Source organism: Phytophthora parasitica (genome assembly GCF_000247585.1).
Source record: "Phytophthora parasitica INRA-310 unplaced genomic scaffold supercont2.13, whole genome shotgun sequence".
NCBI classification, from domain to species: Eukaryota; Oomycota; class Peronosporomycetes; order Peronosporales; family Peronosporaceae; genus Phytophthora; species Phytophthora nicotianae.
The window spans coordinates 292,589-316,761 of record NW_008648999.1 but is presented as its reverse complement, the minus strand read 5'-3'; the positions used below and the strand labels follow the sequence as shown (position 1 = coordinate 316,761).

The 24,173-nt window shown below is 51.6% G+C and overlaps 10 protein-coding genes across 10 annotated transcripts; 2 read left to right on the top strand and 8 right to left on the bottom strand.

Moving 5' to 3' along the window:
* Positions 1–408: 408 nt before the first annotated feature.
* PPTG_07810 (4-hydroxyphenylpyruvate dioxygenase) lies at positions 409–1,924 on the bottom strand. Its single transcript, XM_008902174.1, has one exon. The coding sequence runs from the start codon at positions 1,900–1,902 to the stop codon at positions 487–489; it is 1,416 nt and encodes a 471-aa protein (XP_008900422.1). The 5' UTR covers positions 1,903–1,924; the 3' UTR covers positions 409–486.
* A 137-nt stretch (positions 1,925–2,061) lies between these two features.
* On the bottom strand, positions 2,062–4,463 carry PPTG_07809 (hypothetical protein). Its single transcript, XM_008902173.1, has one exon. The coding sequence runs from the start codon at positions 4,441–4,443 to the stop codon at positions 3,154–3,156; it is 1,290 nt and encodes a 429-aa protein (XP_008900421.1). The 5' UTR covers positions 4,444–4,463; the 3' UTR covers positions 2,062–3,153.
* Positions 4,464–5,738: 1,275 nt separating this feature from the next.
* Positions 5,739–6,074, top strand: PPTG_22203 (hypothetical protein; the record flags this gene model as incomplete). Its single annotated transcript, XM_008902374.1, has 1 exon — positions 5,739–6,074. One exon carries the CDS (start codon positions 5,739–5,741, stop codon positions 6,072–6,074), a length of 336 nt encoding a protein of 111 aa, XP_008900622.1.
* Positions 6,075–6,099: 25 nt separating this feature from the next.
* Positions 6,100–6,414, bottom strand: PPTG_22202 (hypothetical protein; the record flags this gene model as incomplete). The annotated part of the gene is made up of 1 exon (XM_008902373.1): positions 6,100–6,414. The coding sequence occupies one exon, from the start codon at positions 6,412–6,414 to the stop codon at positions 6,100–6,102; it is 315 nt and encodes a 104-aa protein (XP_008900621.1).
* Positions 6,415–6,502: 88 nt separating this feature from the next.
* Positions 6,503–8,079, top strand: PPTG_07808 (hypothetical protein). Its single transcript, XM_008902172.1, has one exon. It carries the CDS (start codon positions 6,818–6,820, stop codon positions 7,793–7,795), a length of 978 nt encoding a protein of 325 aa, XP_008900420.1. The 5' UTR covers positions 6,503–6,817; the 3' UTR covers positions 7,796–8,079.
* A 20-nt stretch (positions 8,080–8,099) lies between these two features.
* On the bottom strand, positions 8,100–13,021 carry PPTG_07807 (hypothetical protein; the record flags this gene model as incomplete). Its single annotated transcript, XM_008902171.1, has 1 exon — positions 8,100–13,021. One exon carries the CDS (start codon positions 13,019–13,021, stop codon positions 8,270–8,272), a length of 4,752 nt encoding a protein of 1,583 aa, XP_008900419.1. The 3' UTR covers positions 8,100–8,269.
* A 370-nt stretch (positions 13,022–13,391) lies between these two features.
* Positions 13,392–14,450, bottom strand: PPTG_07806 (hypothetical protein; the record flags this gene model as incomplete). The annotated part of the gene is made up of 1 exon (XM_008902170.1): positions 13,392–14,450. One exon carries the CDS (start codon positions 14,448–14,450, stop codon positions 13,392–13,394), a length of 1,059 nt encoding a protein of 352 aa, XP_008900418.1.
* Positions 14,451–14,601: 151 nt separating this feature from the next.
* PPTG_07805 (hypothetical protein) lies at positions 14,602–15,594 on the bottom strand (the record flags this gene model as incomplete). Its single annotated transcript, XM_008902169.1, has 2 exons — positions 14,602–15,494; positions 15,570–15,594. The coding sequence occupies 2 exons, from the start codon at positions 15,592–15,594 to the stop codon at positions 14,602–14,604; spliced, it is 918 nt and encodes a 305-aa protein (XP_008900417.1).
* Positions 15,595–16,170: 576 nt separating this feature from the next.
* On the bottom strand, positions 16,171–17,148 carry PPTG_07804 (hypothetical protein; the record flags this gene model as incomplete). Its single annotated transcript, XM_008902168.1, has 3 exons — positions 16,171–16,327; positions 16,395–16,475; positions 16,553–17,148. The coding sequence occupies 3 exons, from the start codon at positions 17,146–17,148 to the stop codon at positions 16,171–16,173; spliced, it is 834 nt and encodes a 277-aa protein (XP_008900416.1).
* A 98-nt stretch (positions 17,149–17,246) lies between these two features.
* On the bottom strand, positions 17,247–22,070 carry PPTG_07803 (PEK protein kinase). Its single transcript, XM_008902167.1, has one exon. The coding sequence runs from the start codon at positions 21,712–21,714 to the stop codon at positions 17,416–17,418; it is 4,299 nt and encodes a 1,432-aa protein (XP_008900415.1). The 5' UTR covers positions 21,715–22,070; the 3' UTR covers positions 17,247–17,415.
* Between the last annotated feature and the right edge of the window lie 2,103 nt (positions 22,071–24,173).

The window sequence follows — 24,173 nt, the reverse complement described above, 5'->3', positions numbered from 1 at the left end:
CAAATTTGTTGATGTGGGAGCTAAAATATATATATTTCTCGTTTATTACCGGTATCTCTAACTTCGAATGCCGACATTTTCTAAAACTAGAACAGGGTTTACAAATTAGCGGATACACTTCGGAAAACAATGCCGACCGATAGTACTCCTCACAGCTTTGTAAAGTAGTAAGGCCTCACCACCTGGCCACTGTGGGCGGTTTTGGATCGAGAGTGAAAATGCTGCATCTCTAGTGCGATGAGAGGCATGAAAAGCAAAGAGCCATCGGCCTCATCTCCTTGTTGCGATGATTAAGTACTCCTCATACAAACCGAGCTGATAAATTCTTAAAGCATGCGAGTCTATCGGAGCTCGGACGAGAAACTAGACCATGACAAAAAATAATACAACGCTAACATCACCACCGAAGTTGACATCATACGAAATTCATTGTTAACTTGGCGCGCACTAACCATTCTCATTTATTCAAACCTCCAATCACCGACCTTACACGTTCAACGACTTCTCATAGTCCTCGATCGACTTGAACAGAGCAGAAAAGTTGCCCTTGCCGAAGCCTCCGCAGCCTGCAGCCTGCTCCAGACGACCAGCAATGTCCTTCATGCAGCCCACACGCTCGATGATCTCAAAGAAGACCGTCGCGCGATCGCCCAAAGGCTTGGTGAAGATCTGTAGCAGAATACCTTGGTCGTCCTTGTCGACCAGCAGACCCAACTGCTCGATCTGCTTGTACTGCTCCTTGGTCAAAGCGTCTCCAATACGCTCCGGCATCTGCTCGTAGTAGACCTTGTTAGGTCGGGGCATGAACTCGAAGCCACCAACATGGCTACGCTTCTGCATCTCCGCCAGAGTATGGAAGATATCGTCCGTCTTGAGTGCCATGTGCTGCAGACCCGCACCCACATTCTGCTCCAGGTACGTCTGGATCTGACTCTTGCGCTTCGTGCCGAACGTTGGCTCGTTCACGGGCAGTAGCACCATCTCGTTGTTGCTGGCCAGCACCATACTGTTGAGTCCCGAGTCCAGCGTGCCCACATCTTCAGCCGTGAACTCGGCGAACTCGTGGAAACCCGTAAAGCCCGTGATGTACTTGACAGCGTCCAGTAACTTGGGTACGTTGCCCACGCAGTGATCCAGACGCTGGATGCCGATGCTCACATCGGGACACTCACACTTCTCGTAGCCAGGCACGAACGGACCTTCAAAGTCGCCGCTCACCCAACGGATCACCACGTCGCCGTACAGCTTCACCTCCGACACAGTCGTCGTCTTGCCCGACTCCTTGTCAGTCAGCGTGTGAGGCTTCAGCACACCCACGCCACCGTTCTGTACTGAACTCTCGTACGCGGCCTTGGCGTCACCGACGAGAATTCCCACTGCACGCACCGCCAGTCCGTGCTTCATCACGAACTTCTGCGCGAACTCCGGATCGTAGCCGGGAATGGGACTCACAGCGTCGGGTGCCTTCTCCGTCTCGAGCGCATACGGCGCCGTGAACACCAGCTTGACTTCTCCGCTCTGGATGACGTAGCTGGCCGACACGTGATTGCCTGTGGACTGGTCGGACTTGCCGATCTGGCCCATGCCCAGACCCCAAGCGAAGCGGCGAGCCACGTTGGTGGCATCTGCGCAGTAGAACTCGATGTGGTGGAACTTGTGCACATCGAAGCGGTCGGTCATGGGGTTGTGGCGAACGAAATTCTTGCAGCCCACGAGCTTCATGTCGTCTGCGGAGGGGGCCATGTTTTCTTTTACGAGTTGTTGGAGACTGTGGGGGTTGCAGGCAAGTTGGGAAATGGTATGGTGAGGACAGGACCACCGGCAAGGACGAAGGGGACCGGACGGTTGTGAAGTTAAACCACGTTGAAGAACGAGGCGTCGAATCGGCGTGATTATTAGCATCCCATGTCTAATCGTGCAGTTTTGACGCGGTGAATGTAGCCATTTTTAGCAATCTTATCCAGACAGCTGTTATTTTTATTCTTTTATTACATGTATAATACTCAGGATGAAGACACAGGATGTATCTCCACCCTGAGTTCATTGCCAGCGTGCTGACGTTTGCACTGAGAAAGAGTCTTCACTAAGGTAGCGATATACATGTACTTGAACATTATAAAAATGTTTATAAAGGCTGTGCAGCGCAGCAAACTTCATTCTGAACAAAGCTCACCATTTAGGAGGACAGCGAGCTTCGTTCAGACCACTTCGACACCTATTTAGGAGGACAGTGAGCTTCGTTCAGACCACTTCGCCACCTAGTAGTTACATTCCGTTGGATTGCTGCAGGTTGCACTTGAGCTAGCGATATTGATCGATGAAGACCGGACACTCCTCGCTAACTTTATTATCGCCACGGTGCATTCGAAGCTTCATGTCTGCCGCAGGTATTGTGCTTGCTTGTCTGCGCTATACTACATGACAAGTTTCACTTGCAGCTTGGGAGACTGTCCAGCCGTAACTACAACCAGTAGACGAATAACCGTGAATCGTTAATGCAACCACATGTACGACCACCAAAACGTTCGACTCGCTGACTGGAGAACTGTCGCCGTGCTTGTTACAATGCTGTTTTTATTTTGTTTTCCATACTGTGGTTGATGATGATGTCTTGGCTCCGCCAAGGCGGAAACCAGCGCCAGGCCAGTCTCCTCGCGCCGGTTTGCTAAATAGTTCCTTCCTATTTTGTCCAAAAATTCTAAAAAAAAAGTCACAATCAAAAGTTCGCACACTTGTCCATCGACGACTCCAAATCGCCCACAAGTTCCACTTGCCTGCGGACGATTTCCCCTTCTGCTCACTCGCAGTTCACACCACTCGACGTGACTCGAAGCTCAGCATCCACCCGCTCTGTCAGCACCCCATCATACGCTTCAACTCCATCATAAATCCCCTTGAAGCAGAAGCCTTGGCACCAGAGCAGACGGGCTTTGAGCTGCGATCACTCGTTGCCCTCCACTTGTCGGTTCAGACCGCTGCAGTCTCCGTCTTCTTCTTGTTTCATTTTTTTCTCGTAGTTTTGTCCATCCTCCACGGAACAATGCACCTTGTCAAAGTGTCGCCTTCTCTTGCTTCAGCACCAGCAAACACCACACGACACACCCGACTCGGCCACTCTCCGTCTGCTTCATCTCGCCCATCCTTCACTCAGTTCTAGTTCGTGGACGTGTAGTAGGCTCGGCCACTCAATACGCTCGGGTCGATCTTGGAGCGCAGCGGTGGGATAGAGTACACGCTGGGGGTCTGGGTGCTCACGACGTTCAGCGGGGGAAGACGGAACGCGCCGGCACCGCTTTGTTGTTGCTGCATTTTGCGCTCCTCGGCGCCTGGGACACGCATGGGGGACAGCATCGGCGTCGACGAGAGGGGCAGAGGCAGGCGGTTCTGTGCGTTCTGATACGACATCTCAGTGATGGCGCTGAGAACGCCGCCGAACTTGCGAGCCGGGAAGGGACTGCCGTCGGGGGAGGCCCGCAACGGAGACAGTCGCACCTCGGTCTTCTGCATGCTCCACTCGGGGCTGGGTCGGATGAAGCCATCCTGGTTGTTGCCCCACTCCATCTTGCGGATCTTCTCGCTAAACTCCACAGACGCACGAGCCACGACTTCCTCGGGACACTGCTTGACCATCACGGGGCTCGACATGTCGGCCATCTCCACGTCGGGGGGAGACGACGGCATGGACGGCACAGTGGGGACGGCCACAGGCTCCTGCTTCATCACCTCGATGGACGCGAGCTCCGCCAGACGGAAGAGCTCACTCCGCGGCGCCTCGTGGCCAGGCACGCCCGTAAGCGAGCGCGTAGGGCTCACGGTTGAGTTCGCAGGTGCACCGACCCGGCCGTATTGACCGGTCATCTCGTCGCCTGAGACATACTCGATGGCCTTGAAGAGATTCTGCTTGGCCGAGTATTCTTGCGCGTCGGCCTCGCTGTGCTGGGAACCGTCGTCTCCAGCCTGCTTGCGGCCCTTGTGGCGCAGTCCGCGACGCCAGCGACTGATCTTCTGGCGGTACTTCTGCGCGTGGGTCATGGTCTGACGAGTCGTCTTGGTGCCGATAAAGGCGGCGATGACCTTCCAGGGCCCCGCTGGGTATTTCTCCATGGCCTCCAGGAACTTTTCGTGCTCCTCTTGGGTCCACATCTTAAGGGGCTGGCTCTGTTTGGACGAGTAGACCGTCGTGCCCGCCTTGGCCTCCGTGGGCTTGATGCGGATGAGCTTGCCCTCGCTGTTCGTCATCTCGAACAGCTCCTTGCGCACATTGGCCGAAATCGTCATCTTGCTTTCCCGCTTCTTAGCACCCCCACGCCTGGCACCGCTGCATGTAGTGACAAAGAGGAGGGAAAGGAAGAATTGGCTTTGGTGGCTTGGCCCGGGCGGAGCGCCAGTCCAGACAAACAGCGACGCGAAGAGCGAGGAACCGATCGCACTTAAGCGGGACATTACACTTGATGGATACGATGTGGATTCATTCTGCGCCCTGGCTGTGTCCAGCCCAAAATAGCAAAACACATCCTGCCCAAAACAAATTAATTCGAGCCAAACTGCAAACGTAGTACTATCTCCTTTTCTGATAATAGTACTGTTGGTTTAAGCTATCAGAAATACTAACACGTATTGAGGGTAGTACATTAATCGGTGAAGCTTGTCCAATGACGCTCCGTGATCGGTCAAACTGGTGGAGATAACTGTAATAATTTATGGCCGACGCCATAATCAAAAAATGATAACATTACAGCCTATTCAGATATATGCTGAAGTAGTATTGAGGGTAGTACATTAATCGGCGAAGCTTGTCCAATGACGCTCCGTGATCGGTCAAACTGGTGGAGATAACTGTAATAATTTATGGCCGACGCCACAATCAAATAATGATAACATTACAACCCATTCAGATATATGCTGAAGTAGTACTGGTATGTGATTTTAGAATACTAAGATACCTTTTTTCTATTGCACTATGAGCGTCAGTATTTCTGGTACTATACTACTTGTTTATTTTAGGCAATTTTAATTTTGGGCTCCCTGCAAAACAATGCCATGCGAATGGGTTGACTCGAAATGGGCCATTTCAAATGGCATGAGACCCCTGCTAGATGCAGCACCGGGACAAAAAGTCTAATGTACATGTAGCGCCCATTTTGGAGTACCTCGATGCGAGCAGGGCAGTCCTTGCTTGCCTCTTTGCCTCGCATGAGTCAAGAAGACGTTTATCGTGCCTCACTTGATGTTATCCGCATCCATCCCTACTCCTGGCTTGGCCATGTCTTAAACTAGATGCCAGAATCTGTCTTCCAACGGCAAAAGAAGACGGTGCTGAAATATTCTGATTGCTCGCTGCCTTGTCTTTTAAGCCCTACCAGGCTCCATACAATAGCGCCGCCATCTTCGCAACGGTATAGGCCTCGACCTGAACGGCAACAGGTATCTCCAGTGTCAAACATTTTATTGTAATAAACAAGAAGCATTTGCTGATAGTTAAGTGCAGCTTTTCGTGGCCAAGTTGAAGTGATTGTACTCTTTTTTCCAGCGACCATTTCCAACACAAGGTACCCATTCATCCACACCAGCTGTTGCCGTCAAGACACTGGCGTGTGGCGAGCAAAGAAGAGCTTCCAGCAACGGCGGAGTCAGTCCGCCCTTGGTCTGAATGAGTGTCTCCTGTAGAGACCTAGAGAGATCTTAACAGGAGACTCTCCGCAGTGGCTCGCCTGGATTATTGGACTCGCGCCGTAGCGATGTCTCAATGGGATGCAGTGCCGTACTCTTTTGCGACGGCGGCCACAGGTGTCCGATTGAAATTGAACAACGGCGAGGGACTTGGCGCAGAGGAGCGGTCTCTGCACGAGACCCAGCCAACGGATATGCTGCGAAAAATGGAGCCGATGGGTACACGCGCTGTTCTAAAAAGCTGGAGCCATCTCATGTATTGCGGCAGGATCCTTGCCATGGATAGCAGCAATGACACAGGGCAAAAGCTGCGAGGCGCTGCAAGGTGCAGCGGAAAACACCATCGCACCGTAGCAGCAGGTAAGGAGACTCTGCTGTCGACGACACCATCGGCGCAGTGGTAGTGGCATTTCGATCAGACACGGTGTCTCATTGCGGCACCTGACGCGCCCAGAAAACCCGCTGTCGTTCGGCCTCCATGCAGCTGCAAGACGCCCTTGCTGCTCTCGGTGTGGTGTGGTGGCGCAGCCATTCGCGATTACCAAGCTTGGCGAGCTGCGCGAGATACATGTACATCCTCGTCACGCGTGCAGGTTCAGAAGCAGGTTCAACCTGTTGCTCCATGTCAAGAAGTGATGGATTGCCGCCAAATTGGCACGTGCGCAAGCCAGCAGCACCGATTTGCCGCAGAGATACCATGTTTGTTCCCGGGCCGCCACCATTCCGACCGCGTCGTCGAATCATTCAACTACTGTAGCGCTTTTTTAGACCGGAAAGTAGTTCGCCCTGTAAAGCCTCTCGCCCCGTTCGGGCCCCGTGCATGTAGCATATCCGAGTCTCCAGTTGGCAGCTAAAGGCTGTAGCCTACAGCTCCATGCTGTTTTCATTTTCATCCAATAGTCGCGCGCAGTTTCTGCGAACGTCGGACCATCTTACAAACTCCAAGTCATTGATGTGTGTACCCACCAGAGATCCAGTTTGAACCCAGATCGCATTTTCCTCCAACCACACGCAGCCGTGTAGAATGGGTACATGCCATGCGTGTGTAACCCTAAAATCCGCCGCCGCGTCGTGTCGCGGCAAAGGAGGCTTCATCCACCACCGATAGCGCTCACTTTGCCACTGCCACGGAGAGAGGAGACCCACCATGACCATCTCGCGTAGCGTATACAACCAGCTCTTCGAGCAGGCGCCTGATGCCGCTGGAGGCGCAACGAAGGAGAAAGTGATCCGTTTGCGCCCCACAGAGGCCAAAGCAGGCGCCGTAGTCATGTCGGCTAAGAACAAGATCCAAATGTGGACCAAGGAGGAGCACGAGCGCTTCCTCGCGGCGCTAGAGAAGTATCCGGCCGGCCCGTGGAAGAAAGTGGCTGACTTTATTGGCACCAAGACGCCGCGCCAGACCATGACCCACGCGCAGAAGTACCGCCAGAAGATCCATCGTCGCCAACGCGGTCTGCGCAACCAAAAGAAGAGCAATGCCAATGCCAATGCCAACCCTACCACCACCGCGACCGGTAGCGCCCCCACGCCCGTGGACATTAAGGCGGATCCTAAGGGCGAGCCCAAAATCATCGTTTCGCCCTACGGCGTGGCCGACTTGCAGCTCAAGTCTGGCTCGGAGGCTGTGGCAGCAGCAGCGGCTGCAGCAGGCGTCACCAATGATCAGCTGTTGAATATTCTAGCACAACAAGCCACGACGATTAACCAAGACAAATCTGAGCCCATGGAAGTGGACTCGGGCGTGACGGTGGACACCACAGCGTCTCCTGAGGATGCTGCAGCGGCAGCCAGTCAGGGATCGCCTGGCAATAATAATTTGCCGTCGCTGGCCGAGATTCTGCACCTTGGAGGCGCTGAAGGACAGGCGACGACGCAAGCACAGGACGAGAAGGTTGAGGGAAAGAAGAAGGAGGAAAAAACGGAGACAAAGACGGAGGAGGATACTGAGACCGAAGGGGAGACAGAAACGAAGGCCGCGGTCGAGGCCGTCACCGAGACGAAGACGAGGACGCAGACCCGGCCAGAAGACTGCAAATGCAATTGCAGCTGCAGCGCACACGGTGGCAAGAAATCCGAAGCGGAGGATACGACGACGCAGCTTCGGCCGGACGAGAGCAAGTAAGTGCATGTGGCTGCAGGTCTACTGGCAGCTGGAAGGAGAGAGAAGGAGGAGGCTGCTCGGAGCGACATGGCGGCTCTCGTACCCCGCCGTGCTACGTGTAGAGCGCCTAATAATTATTGTTAACAACGGAGGCTTGCAACCCACCCAATCCATATGTTAGATCGTATTCCGCTGTAGCCATCACAACCTTCAACTTCTCTTCAACTTGGTTTAACAATTCCAGCGATGGCTACAAACCCTTGGTGTAGCCATCTCCGCGAACAGCTGAGCTTCACAATATCGACTCAAAAAGGAACGAAGGCATGAGGAGGCAAATACATGTTTATACGTGTTCGTATTGCATGGAATTCTGTGTTTCATTGTTGTTTTCTTCTGATTGTCACCCTTCTTGTAGCTTGGTACTTCGTAGTACATTCTTATTCTATACGATGCAGAGAATTCACACAGTGAACCAAGTGCTTTGATCACTTAACGTTAGTCATCGTTAAATCTCATGTCTGAATGATATTGCTGGGCACGAACTTCGTCAGTCTTAAGGCCAGCGGTCCCCGTTTCCCACTCCAATTCGCTGTCACGCGATTTATCGTGTGAAAAACGTGGGTTGTCCAGATATTTCGACACATTAGTGTTGTGATGAATTGCTGAGCGCTGAATCGCGGATGAAGGCGGGATGCCATACATCTTGCTCAACTTGTCGTCAATTCGGTCCATGTAATCATGAACAGCAGCATTCACTTTGTCAATCTCCTTTCGTCGTCTCCTCTTGTCGGTTGTGGTTTTCTCCCACGACACAGTTTTAGGGGACCCAGAAAACTTAGCAGGAGAAACCTTACACAAATCACTAGCATCGCTATGAACTCCACAATGTGTAGTGTCCACTAGCGCCCTTGATACACTAAGTTGTTGCCACTCATTCATAAAGTTATCTTCTTCCTCCAAACTACGAGAGTTTTTCGAGTGGACTCGTGCAGGTAAAGGTGACACTGACGACGACGACGACGGACTATCGCATTCATTTTGACGAGAAACATTGGACACACTGTTCTCACACTTTCGACGCCGAGACGCACAATTCAGACCATTGATGTCAATCGTTGGAGCGAAAGAGGTCTTTCTTCTGGATTTCGTAGTCGGACTTGAACAACTGGCACCACGCGTCTTAGCTTCACACGATTTCCGTAACACTCTTGCCTTATTGTATGAATCCTCCACGTCGCCCCCGTCACTCTCACTGTCATTAAAACTCTTTTCCAGCTCTCGTAACTTCTCTTCGCGGAGCTCTCGCTCCGTCTTCTCCTGTTGTTGACGTAAATGGTTCACCATTGTTTGCAATGCCGCTTTGTCCTGAACCTCCTGCTCCAGTTGCCAGCTAACCTTCTGATAAAGATCGTGTGCCTTCTTGACCGCCTGTTTGAGGCTTCGGACTTCCTCTTCTTGGCGACGTGCTGCGGATTTCGATTTATCCGCTTTCTCTTCCTCTTCAATGGAACTACTCTTTAACTGGTCAAGCTCACGCTGCAACGAGACCTTTTCCGCTTCCACCCTTTCAATCCGACTTTCAGCGTCTGAAACATCGGTTTGCAATGATTCAATCGTCATCTGAGCTTCGATCAACTCGCCTTCCTTCGATTGCATTTCCTGGCCCTTCGCTTCGTGTTCTTGATGAGCTCGTTGCAGCTCTTGGTCTGTTTGGGTACGCAGAGCCGCCATCTCGTCTTGCAGATCTTGTGTTTTCTTCAGTAAACCTTCCATGTCTTTCAAGCTATTGGCCTGTTGATCCAGTTGGAACTGGAACTCGTAGTTCTCTTTCTGCAATGAATTCCGCTGATAGTGCAGGTCTTCTACTCGCTTACCGAGAGCTAGAATACGTTTCCGAATCAACACCACAGTCGGAAGATCTTCTTCAAAAGATGGAGAAGTGTCATATTCTGCCAGCATATCATCGCGCTGGTCAATTCGTTTCTTGGCTGATCGTCGCCGACGCTCTAGTAAAGCCTGACAGTGGAAGGTTCCGTTGGTGTTGGCCACTAAAAGCTCCTTCGACGTAGGATTGATAGTCATTACCACTTTTAAAATCAAATTACCGAGAAAAGCTGGTAAATGCCCTGATACTGTTGTGTTTGACTCCATAACTTGTGCAATTTTGTCCGCGATTTCCATCTTTTTGAGTCGCTCCAACAGCGGACGAAGAGAGAGTTTCGACAATGTCTGCTGTGGAGATAACACCTTGATAATTGTAGATTGGGATGACAGTGAACTAGTTCTTTTTCTCGATTTCACCATCTTGAGCGGTGCAGAGAGCCCGTACGCACTCTGATGATCCTCATCTGAAGTATTAGAGGCGAATTGCTGGAACCGATTCATGGCAAACACAGCAACCACCACACGTCGAAACGTTCGTTGGCGTTGTCGTTCTTTAGTTTTCTCCTCATTCTGAGTTGCAGCTGGAATCATCTCCTTCAACACTTGGCCAATACATTCCATCTGTTCATGAGCTTGAGCAAACTCGGCGTTTTCGCGAATGAGGTATCGCTTTTGAGATAGTAAATCACTCACTTGAAGAATGAGTGGTTGCACTACAAGAACGAAAAGATGCAGGATCGTAGCGAAGACAGGAAGATCCTCTTCAAACCCGTCCACTAGCTGCTGCAGTTTCGCGTTGTTCTCTTCTTGCTGAGTACTCTTAACGGATTCCTCCTGCAGCTTCGTCTCCAGCGCTTTTCGTTCACTATCTACATCAGCAATGCACTGCTCAAAGTGGAGTTTTTGCTCCTCAGCGTTCTTGCTATGGACACGCTCAACCTCCTCCAGTGTCTCTTTGAACTCATCAGCTTTAGCTGCTATCTCCTTCTCCAGTGACTGAACTTGCGACTGCGCTTCCTTTACGTCATGAGATAGTTTTTCACTCTCTGTTCGCCAGTTATCTCTCATGGCCACAAGAACACCAGCATCCTTTTGAAGCGCAGCAAATGCCCGCGTAAGTGGCTCACCACTGACAGCCTCCGGTTTATCCCAAGACTCGTCCGCGTCAAGAGCGTCATGTATCTCCTTCCGTGCTCGAAGAACAAGCTGCCCACATTTTTTCAGCTCTGCTTCCAAACTCTCAATTCTCTCGCAGTTCTGCTCGCTCCACTTGAGCACCTCCATCTTCTCCTTACTAACGATATCACGTGCCTGTTCCGCCAGTTTACACTGCTCCCGCAATTCCTTCATCTTTGCCGCATCTTCCGCTCGCAAATGCTCCAACTCAGTTACATGCTCGACGGCTAGCGTCAGTTTGCTGCCTTGCTGTCGAACAAGATGTCGAGCTCGTTGGAACTCGTGCACAATGTTCATAGTCTCGTTTCGTAGGGCTGATATCGCAGCTTGAACCACCTGAAGATCTGGCACTTCACATGATCGCCCTGTATCCACTTGAGCTTCCAATGACGCGTCATCGGCTTCACTCGTGCCGTGAAGAGCTCTTTCAACGTATTTACGCAGTGCTTCGGCTTGCTTCTGAGCTATGTGTGCTTCTTCAGCAATCTCTGACTTTAGCTCCTTGGCTACTGCTTGAGCTTCTCCTAGGCGACTCTCAAGAGCTTCGTACTCCTCACGTAGACTGCCTATCGTAGCAGCGTCGCTTTTGTGCTTGGAGACGTGTTCCTCCAGCTGAGCAGCAAACCTCTGCAGTTGGTCCTGATAGCCTTGCTTGCGCTCCTTCCAATGGTCCTGGAAGAGAGCTAATTGTTGCTCCAACTCCCGCTTCTTGTCCAGTAGCAGAGCGTTTTCCGCTCGCATGCGCTCCAATTGCATTTGCAGATTGCTGCGCACAGACTCGACTTTCTTGCGCTTCTCACGCTCGTGTGTATGAGTCTTCTGTAGCGCCTCCATGCCTTCCTCCATGCGCTTTACACAATCCGCAGCGGACGTTTCGACTGACTCGCACTGTGTAGTCTTCTCCTCTATCGTCGCAGTTAGTTGGGCGATCTCACGCTTTGCATCTTTGAGTTTACTACGCCGGTCAGCAACTTCTGCTTCTAACGCTGCAATAGTTTTCTTGTAGAACTCGATTTCTTCTCCACTGCGCTGTTCCTGTTGACGAAGCTGCTTCGTGTTGCGCTTCCAGCGCTTCACTTCCAGTACTAAATCTGAGATCTCCAGCTGTGATTCGGATTGCAACTGGTCTCGTGCTTCACGTGCTTCTTGTACAGCGGCCTGGAGATCGCGGATCTCCGCTTGGGCTGCTGTGAACTTCTTCTGCGTCATCTTCAGCTTGTGTGTCGTCTGTGCTGCCGTCGCTAGACTCGCTTGATCACGCTGAGCTCTAGCGTCCAACTCGCTTACTTCATCTCGTAATCGCTTCGCTTCACGCTCTCGGATCTCGTCACGCTCTTTTAGCGCCTCGTTCCGCTCTCGCAGTGACCGAGCTTCTTGTCGAAAGCGATTATTCTCCAATTGTAAGCGACGCAAAAGTTCCAATTGACGGCGTAATGCGTCGTTCGATGCTTCTTGTTGCTGCATTTCCTCCAGAAAGGCTGTCGGGGCCTTGGAGTGGACTCCAGTACCCTCAGGTGTCGAACTGTCACCATTAGATAACCGATTGAGGTGGAATTCGACTCGTGCTTTCTCCTTGATGCGACGGAGCATGTTTTGAGCATGAGAATCATCGTCTTCATCGTTAGTGTCGTCACTAGGGAGTGGAGAGTGGCGATGTCGATGGCCTTCGTGTGTACAGCGAGTTCTCTGCCGTGACAATGGGCCAATTCTCACGAGTTCCTCCTTCTGTAAGCGAAATTTTGTGTTAGCAGTGTTGATTAGCTGTCTGGGAGAGCTGACACGTTGTCTGACGAACGGATCATCACTTGACTGGGGCGAATTACTGTCCATTGACGATGGAGATGACTCCGCGCGCAAATTCTCGAATAGTTTCCGCTGTCGGGCGTAGTGTGCTTGCTGCTGCTTCAAGTTACGCTGCAGTCGAGCTTCCATGCGCTTTGCATCACGATCTATCTGTGTTTGTCGAGCTCGTACTTGTCGCTGTAGCGGAGACTCTTCTTCGTCTTTACTTTTCTGTTCTTCTTCACCATCGTTGGTTCCAACTTGATCGTCTAGCGCTCTGTCCAGCGATAAATCGTCCAGTCTCAGCGTCAACTCAGGTGAAGGAGGTGACGTCGATGATTCCACCATTCCCTGTGCGTTAGATACAGCTGGAGGATCAACCACAGTCTCCTTTGCTTCGTCCATTGGCTCCGAGTAAGTGACCTGGTCAAGTAGTTTCTGAGACTCTTAAACTGCCGACACCCTCACGTCCTGTCACCGAAGTGTCAACCGCTGGCGCAACGGACGAAACTACAGCAGGATCAGTATTTGTGCAGAGCATGAAACAACCACGTACTTGGAACGGTGCAGCGGGTTCTTAACAGCCCACTGCACCAACTGATTTCGTAAGCTCGACATGTATTTGCGTTTTGGGGCAGAGTATCAGCAGAAGTTTTCGTCTAAGGTGATGAAGTGTCCAACCGCTGACTCTGTCGTCTACAAATGTACACACTCGACTTGGGCGAATGCAGATCAAAAGAGCGAGAAACTACTACAGACCTACGTCGACCCTCGTCTAGTCCACATCTTCCACCGACGAAGCGCCGGCCTTCCGCTGACGCAGCGTCGATTCCTGCTCGCTAGCATCAGTCTTGGAGAAGCTGGCCAAGATCTCGACCACGTCGGCGTTCTCTTCGCCCTTAGCGACTTCAGCCGCCGTCCGGCCATCGGATGCCTTGATTGCCAGCAGCTGCTCGCGCTTGGAGGCCGAGATGCTGGACAGCAGAGCTTCTGCAGCCTCCGGTCGGCCATGGAACGCGCTCCAGTGCAGTGCGGTCCATCCGTCTCCGTCCACAGCAAGCACATCGGCTCCAGCCTTCACAATCTTCTTAATGAAGTCGTCCGTGTCCACGGGAGAGCCGCAGGCCACCATGAGTGCAGTCCACTGGTCCTCGTCCGTCTTGGCGTTCACCTTGCTCTTGACTGCAGTCCAGAGCGCGTCAAAATCGGCGTCGGCACCAGCCGCCAGAGCGTCAGCAATGGCTTCTTCGGGTGTCAAGACCGACTTCTTGCTCTTAGTAGACGCGTCTGTGCCCGTAGCAGTGACCGTAGTGGCCGATCCATCAGCCGCCGCAGCAGCAGCATCCTCGGCCGACTCTCCCTCGAGACGCTCGTTCCAGATGCGGCCATTGCGACGACCCAGAATGTAGGCCTGTACGAGAGGGTTGTCCCATAGATTCATGGGCATCATGACGCTCTGGATCATGACCACGTGGTTGACGCCCATCTTGAAGTGGATGAGCGACGAGATACCTGCGCCAATTAGCGTCTGCTTGATGAACTCGTTGGCCTTGGCCAGTTCGTGGGCCTCGTACGTCGTCTCCGTCAGCTCTCCGTAGTTGGGCGACTGGTCGAAGGGCGACTTGACGCCAGGCACGAAGATCTTGCGCGTGTCGTGTTTGCGCTCGATGAGCTGCTTGAGGTAGAGCCCAACGAGCAGCGCCGTAACTTGACACACAAAGAATGCCGTACGCGCAGCCATGAGCGTCGTCTCGTTCTCAAAATCGATCTTGCCCATGAGGAAGATCATGGGCAGCATGATGAACATGCGCATGGGGCTCTGCTTGCCAGCCATCACGGACGCTGACGTTTGGAGGGGGCGGCGAGACGAGGAATGTCTGTGCTTCGGTGGCGATGGTGTGCAATCATTTGAGGACGAATAGCTATAAATATGTATGGTCATGTTAAATGAAAACGAAGCAGTTTATTGGTGGAAAAGTCCCTCGCTAGTCGACGTTCAACAGGAAAGACAGAGCAAGCCGAACGTCTCGAGGGCTGCTGACGTCGCTGCCGATGTGACCGCAAGCGGAGATGTGAGCATCTTGGAGCACGATGGCGACGTCTCGGTAGCTGCCTAGTACTGGGTGTAGCGCCTCGACGAGGTCTAGAGACTGATCGTAGCGAACCACTTGACCTTCATCGTTGAACTGCAGCATCAACGTCATTGGCACATGAATTCGCTGGTTCAGTAGGAGGCTGCGGAGGCTTGCGTGCTGAGGCTGCAGGAGATGTGGGAAAACGTTCTGGAAAGTGGTGGACACGAGATCAAGCGACATGGTGAGCTGCACCCGGCACACTGACTCGGGCTCGTCGTCGTGAGTCACCAGCTCGAAGCTGCTAGGGACCAACGCCAACGCCCCAAAGAACGTCGTGTAACGCCGCCATTGCTCGAGAAATGAATTCTGGCCATGCATTTCACCATGTCGAACGTCTGGATGGATCGACTGCTGGGCGAAGCGGATATGCTCTTGCTCCGGAGAGACGCACGGCAGCCATGGCGCCTGTTCTGTCGGTGAAAAACCCGAGTGGAAGCACCGAACGAAGCTTTGAGCAACCTGCAGGATGTTGGATCTAGCAGCTCCTGTCCAAGTCGGTAATGAAGGCAAGAAACTAGGCGTTGATCCCGCGCTCTGAAGCTGATGGAGATACTGCTGCAATTGCCGCACCTCAGTCTGCAGTGTCGCAACAGATGCCATGAGATCGTTTTCGTATTGGCGTTTCTTCTGGAGATATCGCAACTGCCTCGTGCGGGTTAGTGCGCGACGTCGCTCGATCCTCTCCAAGTCACTGCTGGTAGTGGCAGAGTTGCTGTCGCCGGAGCTACTGTCGATGGAGTTTTCTGCAAGATGGAATGGACGCAGATCAATAAGTAATATCCCGTTGTTGCATTACAATAAAGAGCTCATGCTGTTACCTTGATGAAAATCTGCCGGTGTCATCGTATTGAGTAAGCACGAAGACGACACACTTGCTCCCGTGCCGTCACGTTGGCTTTTGCCCGACAGGGCCTTACGAGAATCACTGCGCTATGCTCGAAGAAGCTCATGGAAGATCACAACGCTGAGTGTCTTGTCGGTCACTCATGTACAAGAGAAACGGTTCGAGTGCAACGTGGACAAGCTTGCGCTCCGAAATCATCACGGTTCTGCTAGTACATGTGAATATAAGCTTGCAGCGGAAACGATTTAATCGCTATCGTCAATCAGCTTGGCAGGTGTTCGGATGTATACTGTTGTATTCGATGGCATTAATATACTGATTGTAACACAAATTGAATTGACTCACTCCGCTGAGAAGCGACGGTGAGACTAGCTGAAAACAGAAGTCACGTATAGCCTTTGTCGAGCGGATGCGAATCACGAACATAGTCGTCGCCCATGCAGCTGTGGGAAGGAGGCTACGCAATGACGTTTTTCTTTGGTAGTCTGCTAAGCTGAAAAATATCCTGGATACTCTGATTCTCGCAAGAAAAAATAAATGACTGGATAGCTGATCCTCGTGGTAGCACTGCCAAATTAATCGTCATGAACGAGAATCTGATACATCTGGGCGATATGCATCGCTGGCTCCTGAGTCGTGTTCATGTTGTCTTCGCTTTCTAATTGCTCGTGCTCGGCTGAAGCCTGTTCTCGTGGTTGGGAAGCGCGATGCCCACTATTAAGTTTCGGCGTTCTACATGGTGCTAGTCGTTAGTTTTTCTTAAACTTCGAGTACGTGGCTACATCTACTTCATACTTACCCACTGTCAACTGCTTTGATGATCCAGTACAAAATTGCAGAGCTCTCTTCACGTAGAGTAGTTGGCGGATGAGCAAGTCCCCTATGGTTCAGCAATACCCAAACGTTAATTATCATGTGTCGGATCATGATCATCAGTTAGAAGCAATATCATCTCACACGGGGACCTCCATTCGATCCAACCGCAGCAGCGCAGCTCCACTTCGATCGCTAGCCGATCGCTTCTCTGAAACTTTCGTAATGTGGCTGGAGACTTTCTCCTTAAAAGATTGAGGGGAGGGTATGGATGCCTCGCAACGACAAATTGGGGTCCGTCTCAACTGCTCGTGAAGACGACTAAGCTTGGTGTCGGTCTGGTCTCCCCTCGTTTGGAGATCATCCACCGCTGCATGTATCAACTGTAACTGGGTCTTCACGTCGTCAAACCGTTCGGTGATGTAGTCCGTGTGCTGCATTCTCAGAGGGAACACAGCGGGCTGTGGGAGCAGGAGTTGCTTGTCTGTGATCTCTTGCTCCAGGCGAAGTCTCTGTTGCAGCCAGCGCCACAAGCGGGACCCAGCACAAAGCAGAGCCTCTTCCACGTCCTCATTTTGGTGGTAGCGACTCAGAATACGCTTTGCGGCGCCTACAGCGTATCCCTTGAACTCGAACACGAGCTCCACGCTCTGGAAGATTAGCGACTCGCTGAGCATCTCTAGATCCACGGGAGGAGACCGCGCAGCTTCGGAGGTAAAGAGCGAAGCTCCAGAAGGCATCAGGAAGTGTCGTGGCGGTGCGGAATGCCAAGAGTGAATGTCACTTCAACTTCCGTCTTTGTAAGAACCAAGTTGAAGAAATTGAAGAGATTTCAAGCGTTGAATCATAAGTTGCTGGGAATGAGGCTAAACAAAGAGATTACTGCTGGATTGATTCATGCCTGCTTGAAGTAGGCCCGGTATTTTTTTTGTATTGTACTCGATTGAACTAAACTAACTCATTTTTTTTCTTGCCTCTGGCCACTGCTCGTCACTTGCATTTCGGTGCTACGCAATCTTGTTCACACGGTGCACGATCTGCACACCCGCCAGAGCCTCGATTGCCACCACCACGAAACCTTCCACATCACTGCCTGGGGCATCTGCAAGTGCGGCCTGCGGGTCCAGCTCGAACTCAAGAATCGTCACGCCCTCGCTCTCCATGTGTAGCCCACATTTCTTGATCTCGACCTTCCCATTGCTTACTTCAGCGATCACGTCGCACACTTGCTTCAATAAATTATGGTTGGGCAAGCGGCGCTCACCACCGTCCTCGCCACTGCAATGCTCCATCGCAGCCTCAACCTTGAGCGAAAAAGTGGTTGTGGCTATCGCTTCAAGAGGTACACCGGCCATCAAGTGGTCAATACCTGGCATCAAATGCGCGGCAGCCACAGCTCTCGCCATATCCAGATTGCGCGGCGAGCGCACCACGTCCATGGCCTTCTGAGCAAGACTCGTCTCGTACATCATCTGTCCCCATTGAACAACTTCATCGGCGGTTGGTCGAGTGGTCGGGTCATGGCTCAACAACTTACGCAGCATGTCCAGAATCTCAGGGCATCTCTTGGCAGCGCGAAGACCAGCAGGGAATATGCTGTCTCGAGCATCACGCAGAGTAATATACCGCTCCATTGTTGTTCCAAACCGCTCGTGGCACAGCTCGAAGAGGATCATTCCGAGCGAGTAAATGTCAGTCTTGGCGTTGTACTTCTTGCCAGCAACCTGCTCAGGACTTGCGTACAGATACGTGCCAACACCCGCTGTGACCTCGTTGCTCTCTGACATGTTGGACCACATCGATGTCGACAATGGAGTTTCCCGAAGACCAACAGAAGATGGAGGACCTTGTTGGGTATCGTCCAGAGAAGCGGATGCATTCAGGTTGTTGACGTTTGCAGCGTAGCGCGATAGTCCAAAATCTCCCAGTTTAATTTCATCCCTCTCAACGTCAGCAACGAATATGTTCGCTGGTTTCAGATCGCGATGAATCAGTCCGCAAGAATGCACATGTGCTAATGCACTGGCAATCTGCACGAAAATCTTCAACATCCTCGACAATTCCATTGGACGTGTAGGCACAGCAAGGTAGTCGGCCAAGTTGCGACCAGCACAGTACTGCATCTGAATGTACAGCCAGTGGTCGCACTTATCTGCTGCATTAAACGAAGAGTCTTCGTCACTACCATGATCACCTGGAGAGCGGGACGACGACATATGAGAAAGCGCGTTTCTTGTGCGTGGCTTATTCTGCACCACCAGATCTTCTTCCTTCCACCCGTTATCATCTTCCACACCAGAAGACGACCCTCGATCCCAGTCAAAGCCATCGTCATTGTCACTCATCATGCTTCCGTTGCTGTAAAAAGTCTCTAACTGCCGCTGGTTTCCTGAAAACTCGAGCTCGGAAATCGGTGCAAGCAAATTACTAGTCGAGTAGTTTTTTGCATTGGCAAGACCACCGAAAGAGCTTGTGTTGGACGAAGCCGAAGCTGGGGCTACAGACGTTCTCTTTGTGTCCTCTTCAACTTTCTCTAACCACGCCTGATAGTACCGCACAATGTTCGAGTGATCCAATAAAGCCAGAATCTTCACCTCGCGCAAGAATTTCTGCAAGGTTTTGGATGTCTGATTCTTGAGGTTCAACCCAACGCGCTTGATCGCATATTTGCGTCCATCCAGGCGGTTTTCAGCGAGCATGACTTGACCAAAACCACCCTTGCCAAGTGCTGACAGTTCTTCAAACTCATTCACGAACCGACTTTGACATACAAACGGGAAGAGAACCTCGGCCTCATTTGGAGTGGTACCTGACTCAGCTGAGGATGATTCAGATGACTCCAGAGCGCTGGACTTTTCCTCGCTCGACTTTTCATCTGTGGTGATATCTTCGCGCATAAAGCTGAGGGCATCGCTGCCATTCGACTTGTTCATTGCGTGGCTGTTACAACTGTCACTGTTGCTGCTGCAACTTCCCGTTGTCGACTCTCCAGACGAGCTAATCGATTTTGCTCCATTCGTAGTTGCTGCAGAGTCCTCGCCTTCAAAGAAGATATCATCGTCCGAATCTGCCAGCTCGAATCGGTCATTGTCGAACACGTGATCAGAAGCTGGAGACAGGAACTCTCCGTTGTCTTCAGACAGCATTTTCACCTCATAGACGTCTGAAACATCTTCTTCCGACAAAGATTTATCCCCAGCGTACGGGAGAGTGAGCCGTTTCCTGTCAGCAAGTGAAGCTCCCTGGTTGGAAATACGGACAGTTGAAGACGAAGTAGAGACACCTCTGACAATCATATCAGTCAGGGACGACGCAGAGGATAAAGACGTGGCCGTAGTTGCATTGGAATCAGCATCTGGATCAACTGGTAGACGCTTCTGCTTGGCACCGATACGACCACCATTGAGAAGGATCGCTGCAGCTTCATTGGCGGCTAAGCGGGAGAACTTTTCCATCAGCATAGAGTCGGCCGCTGGAGCAGCGTTGGCGTTGAGTTCGGTCGATAAAACATTCACAGGCTCGCCATTCTCCAGCAGTGGCACCTGACCATCCACACCTAACGCGTTCATCATGAGCGAACGACTGATCACACTAGAAATGGTGATGTCGTCCTCTCCTGGTCGCTGGATAATAAGTCGGTGGACATGTGAGGTAAAGAACTGACTCTGGTCCATAGTCTTGATAGCTGATTGCGCTATCGAGGCTGATAAGCCCTTAACGTAGCAGCCCCAGGCTAACAAGATGCCACAGGTCGCTACACCCAGCAACATTGCCCCAACATGAGTGTACGTGATGAACACTCCCCGCTTGCCATCGTTCACAATGGGCTCCCAAAATATTCTCCGACGACGGTGAGGATCCATCTCTTCATGAAAGTCGTGGACATTGTCGGCTTGTCGTCCATGAAAAGTTGGCGAACCATGTGCAGCTTGGTTACTGCCGTGATCCACCACGCCGTCGTCTTCACTGGATTCGAGAAAGTAGTTATCCCCCAATACACGCAGCCTGAAACTAGATTCCATGGCGTCCCATGTGCGCGAAACCACACGAACTAGTTGGTTGTGAGGCTTGGACTCCTGCTTACCCTGTACTTCAACTTCAGCAGCCGTCAGTTCCTTATTGTTGCTGGCATCAAGTCGGTTTTGTCGCTGATTCAATCCACTTTCTGTAACCTGAGCTGGCGCTCGTGATCGACTTGTAGCAGTTGAAGACGGGCCGTCCACTTTCCACTTGTAGAATGTAGCTCCACGCGTCGTCGATACTCCGTACACAGCGAGGACATCGAAGTCTGGGATCTCAAATTCCCACAGTTGCTCACTAGTCCACGGATCAAACGCCACAATGGTAGATCCTTCGTCATCTAACGCAGAGTTAGGATCCTTCGGCATCACAAGAATCTCAGGAACCATGTTGTTACCGCTATCTCCGACAGTGCAATGAGCCTGTTGCGCGAAGTCCAGGAAGAACTCGGAGATCTTGAAACAGCGGGCGGACGAAGCATTCCGAGGGTGAACAGCTCGTGTCGTAAACTCTGAGCGGCCAAACAGAATCTCCCTAGCCATCACAGACGATGTTGTAGACGACGAGTAAGGGCGACGAAAGCCGCTCATGGCATCCAACGTAAACATCTCCAGTTTCTTCTCACCGAACAGCAAAATATCCGCTGCAGAAGAGTCCACAGTAGGTCCACTAGTCGAGCTCACAACCACACGCGCGGGACCATTCACGTTGACGAGATCAGCCATAGTCATCCCTAGTTCTTTCACTTTGCTCTTGGAAAAGTGATACAGCCTGCCATCATAGGACGGTACCAACTGTGACATAAAGGCCGCGCTGGCTGCCATCGCCTGCGCTGACGCCGACTGCTGTTGAATCACCGAACGATCCTCCACTTCGTTGCTTACTGCACCTGTTGTCGAGACATGGACGCTTCCGTCGACGTCCACGTCAGCTTCTGCCTGTTCGTGCTGCGTAGTACTCGCAGCTGCCGAGTGATAATTGGGCGGCATGCTTGGCGTCGTGGCTGGGCTTACGCTCAGACACTGTGACGAGTCCACCATAGGGCCACCAGAGTCAAAGGACCACAGGACTTCGCCAGACCAGGCGTTGACAGCATACACACGGCCATCCAGACCACCAGCCACCACTACGTCTGGGGACTGGGCCACGGCGTACGAGTATGCAGGCGCCACAGGCTCTCGAGCATCGACGACGAACCCTAGCGACAGCAGCAGCACACCTAATGCGACGAGCAGCAGCGCTCTGCGTCTCGTCCATAGTCCACAGTGACCATCACTCTTGATCATAGTACAACACGTGACACACCGACGATATATGGAAAGCTTCCGGTTCCTGTTCCTGGGTCCAGCCGCGAGGGCGGACGGACACGCGGCGCGTCCGCAACCGGCAAAGTAACGAGAAATGGCCACGGAGCAAGCGCCGTAGCCGATGGACACCACACGCGACGGCAATCCAGATACACGCTCGCCCTTACTCACTCACTCGAAAGGGGGCGAAAAATACTGCTTCTTGATGCTGGACGCGCCCCGACTCGACTCGACTCGACTTCCGCTTTCAATACTGACACCGAGTGTCTTCTCCCAAGACGGTGTACGTTACACCGTAACACCCGCATTGTCGAGCAGTAATCTCTAGATTTTTGTATTGGAGATTTATTTATGAATAGCCTGTGTTTACCGATGTAAGCGATTTGGAAGACATTTATAACAAAATAGGAACATTGCAGTTTGACTTTTGATATCCTGAATAAAACGGTGATTACTTAAACTGCAGAAATGAAAGCGGTATTAAAGTGCACGGCTCTGCAACAGCTGGTGTTCGACGACGACGTGCATGCGTGTCGAGCGGCAATTTGCTCGAGCGTAGAGAGCTTCGGGCACCGCTTGCCAGGTGACCTGGTGCTTGGGGAGTGGATAGTACTTGGTACTAATACTCGTCCTTGCTCGTTATTGAAGCTCCCTAGCTCAACGTATTAGGCATGTACTTCCCACGTAGAGAGCCTGAACATTATAATCCGCATTATGTAAATACGAGTCGTTGGAGAGAAATAACCGTGTCATGCTGCTGGCAGTAAGCTGAAAATCCAACACAATTATACTGGTTTCATGTCAACATGGTCCGCCAGTGTCGCAGCGCGTTGCCATCAACGTGGAGCTGGATTTGTTGCGATCGTTGAGCCTTCCGTCCACCAATGATCAGTTGACAACTGGCATGAGCGAGTATCCGTTCGGAGCGGGTTTCATTACTGCGATGACACACATCGGCTCTGAACGCAGGAAGCAGTTGAGTATATATCACATTATCGTGTAGCGATGAGATACACATCTAGAGCAATTTCCACTTTTTTTATTTTCTTAGCCGAGATTGAATAAATTCGAGGATTCTGTGCCGTCATGCTGATAAGCTGTCGCAAGCAGACTCAAACAACTCTTCAACGGGGGCCCCATCCTCGACTGTGAGGGCCCCCGCGTCGAGTTCGTCACCTGATCAATCAAGTTAAGTGGAGTGCCCTCACTGCCCGAAGCATTCTTTCAAAACGGTGGCAGCTATTCGTTTGACTACTGATACTGCTAGGAACGGCACGACCTGAACGACGGGGCAGCAAGTCATGATTGAAGAGTACTTGAGCAGTGAGACTGCTTTGTCGTTGAGTTACTCGAGGTTTTGAAACAAGAATTAAAAAAAAGAAGGTAAATCAGTTGATCCAAAAAATTCTGGAACAACTCGGCGTTATTCAATTGGAACTCCTAAGATATCACTGTGGGGTAATAAATGCTATTAAATAGAAATAGAGCTTCGACTGGATTACATTGAGCTATTCTAACAGATTATATTCGTAATTTATCAATTCAAATAGCGATAGCACACTCGACTGGAGATGCTCTCATGTAGGTTTTAATGTGTTGGCATGGAACCTGTATGTTCGCTTTGTGGCGAATTTTTTCAATTGTTCGCCTTTTACGCGTTGCCGTTTACTTACGTCTGAGCTTAAAAACAGAAAATTGCCGTTTTCCATTGCCTACTTCCGTGCTTGACTGGCAAGGTTATTGCCCCAGAACCATTAAAATAATAGAGTATTAATTTCTCGGCATCCTGAAAAAAAAAAGAACTAGTCTGAAAAATGCATTTTCGGGACCCCTGGAAAAGGCCCGACGATAGAGCTGGTCATGTTGACACAGGTGCCTAGCGCGTCGTGCGGAAACGGTTTGTTTTCTGTGTTTTAAAAGTCACAGTAAGAATAGGTAATGCAATAGCTCCCGTCCTTACACTGCGTACCGCGCCAGTCTTATCCGTGGCCAGCAGACAGTGTCCGGTGAACAAGCTTAGCTGAGCGCTCTACACACGCAGTAAACACTCAATATACACACAGCACTTCAGCTCGCTACTCGTACGGTCGTTTAGTGTTGACAAGTCTCCGGTGATCTACAGGTCGGCCAGGGCCGCGTCGCTGGCTAATCTACCGCCGGGCTCAACTACCAAGAGGGCTAAACTACCTCAATAAGACTGTCCGGCACCTGGAGGGTAGGCTGCTGATACTCCTCTTCGACCACTACGGGGCTGCTGATACCCGTGTCCCACACACACTAGAGACTCGTCCAGAAAACTACGCACACCACTTCTTCTCGCTCTGCTGTGGTGTTGTAATTCCCACGGCAGCTCTAGCTACTAGTGTAGGTAGGATAAACCCACAACAATACGTCTACCAGAACGGCAAACGATCGTTCGGGCGTGATCTGAAGACCCA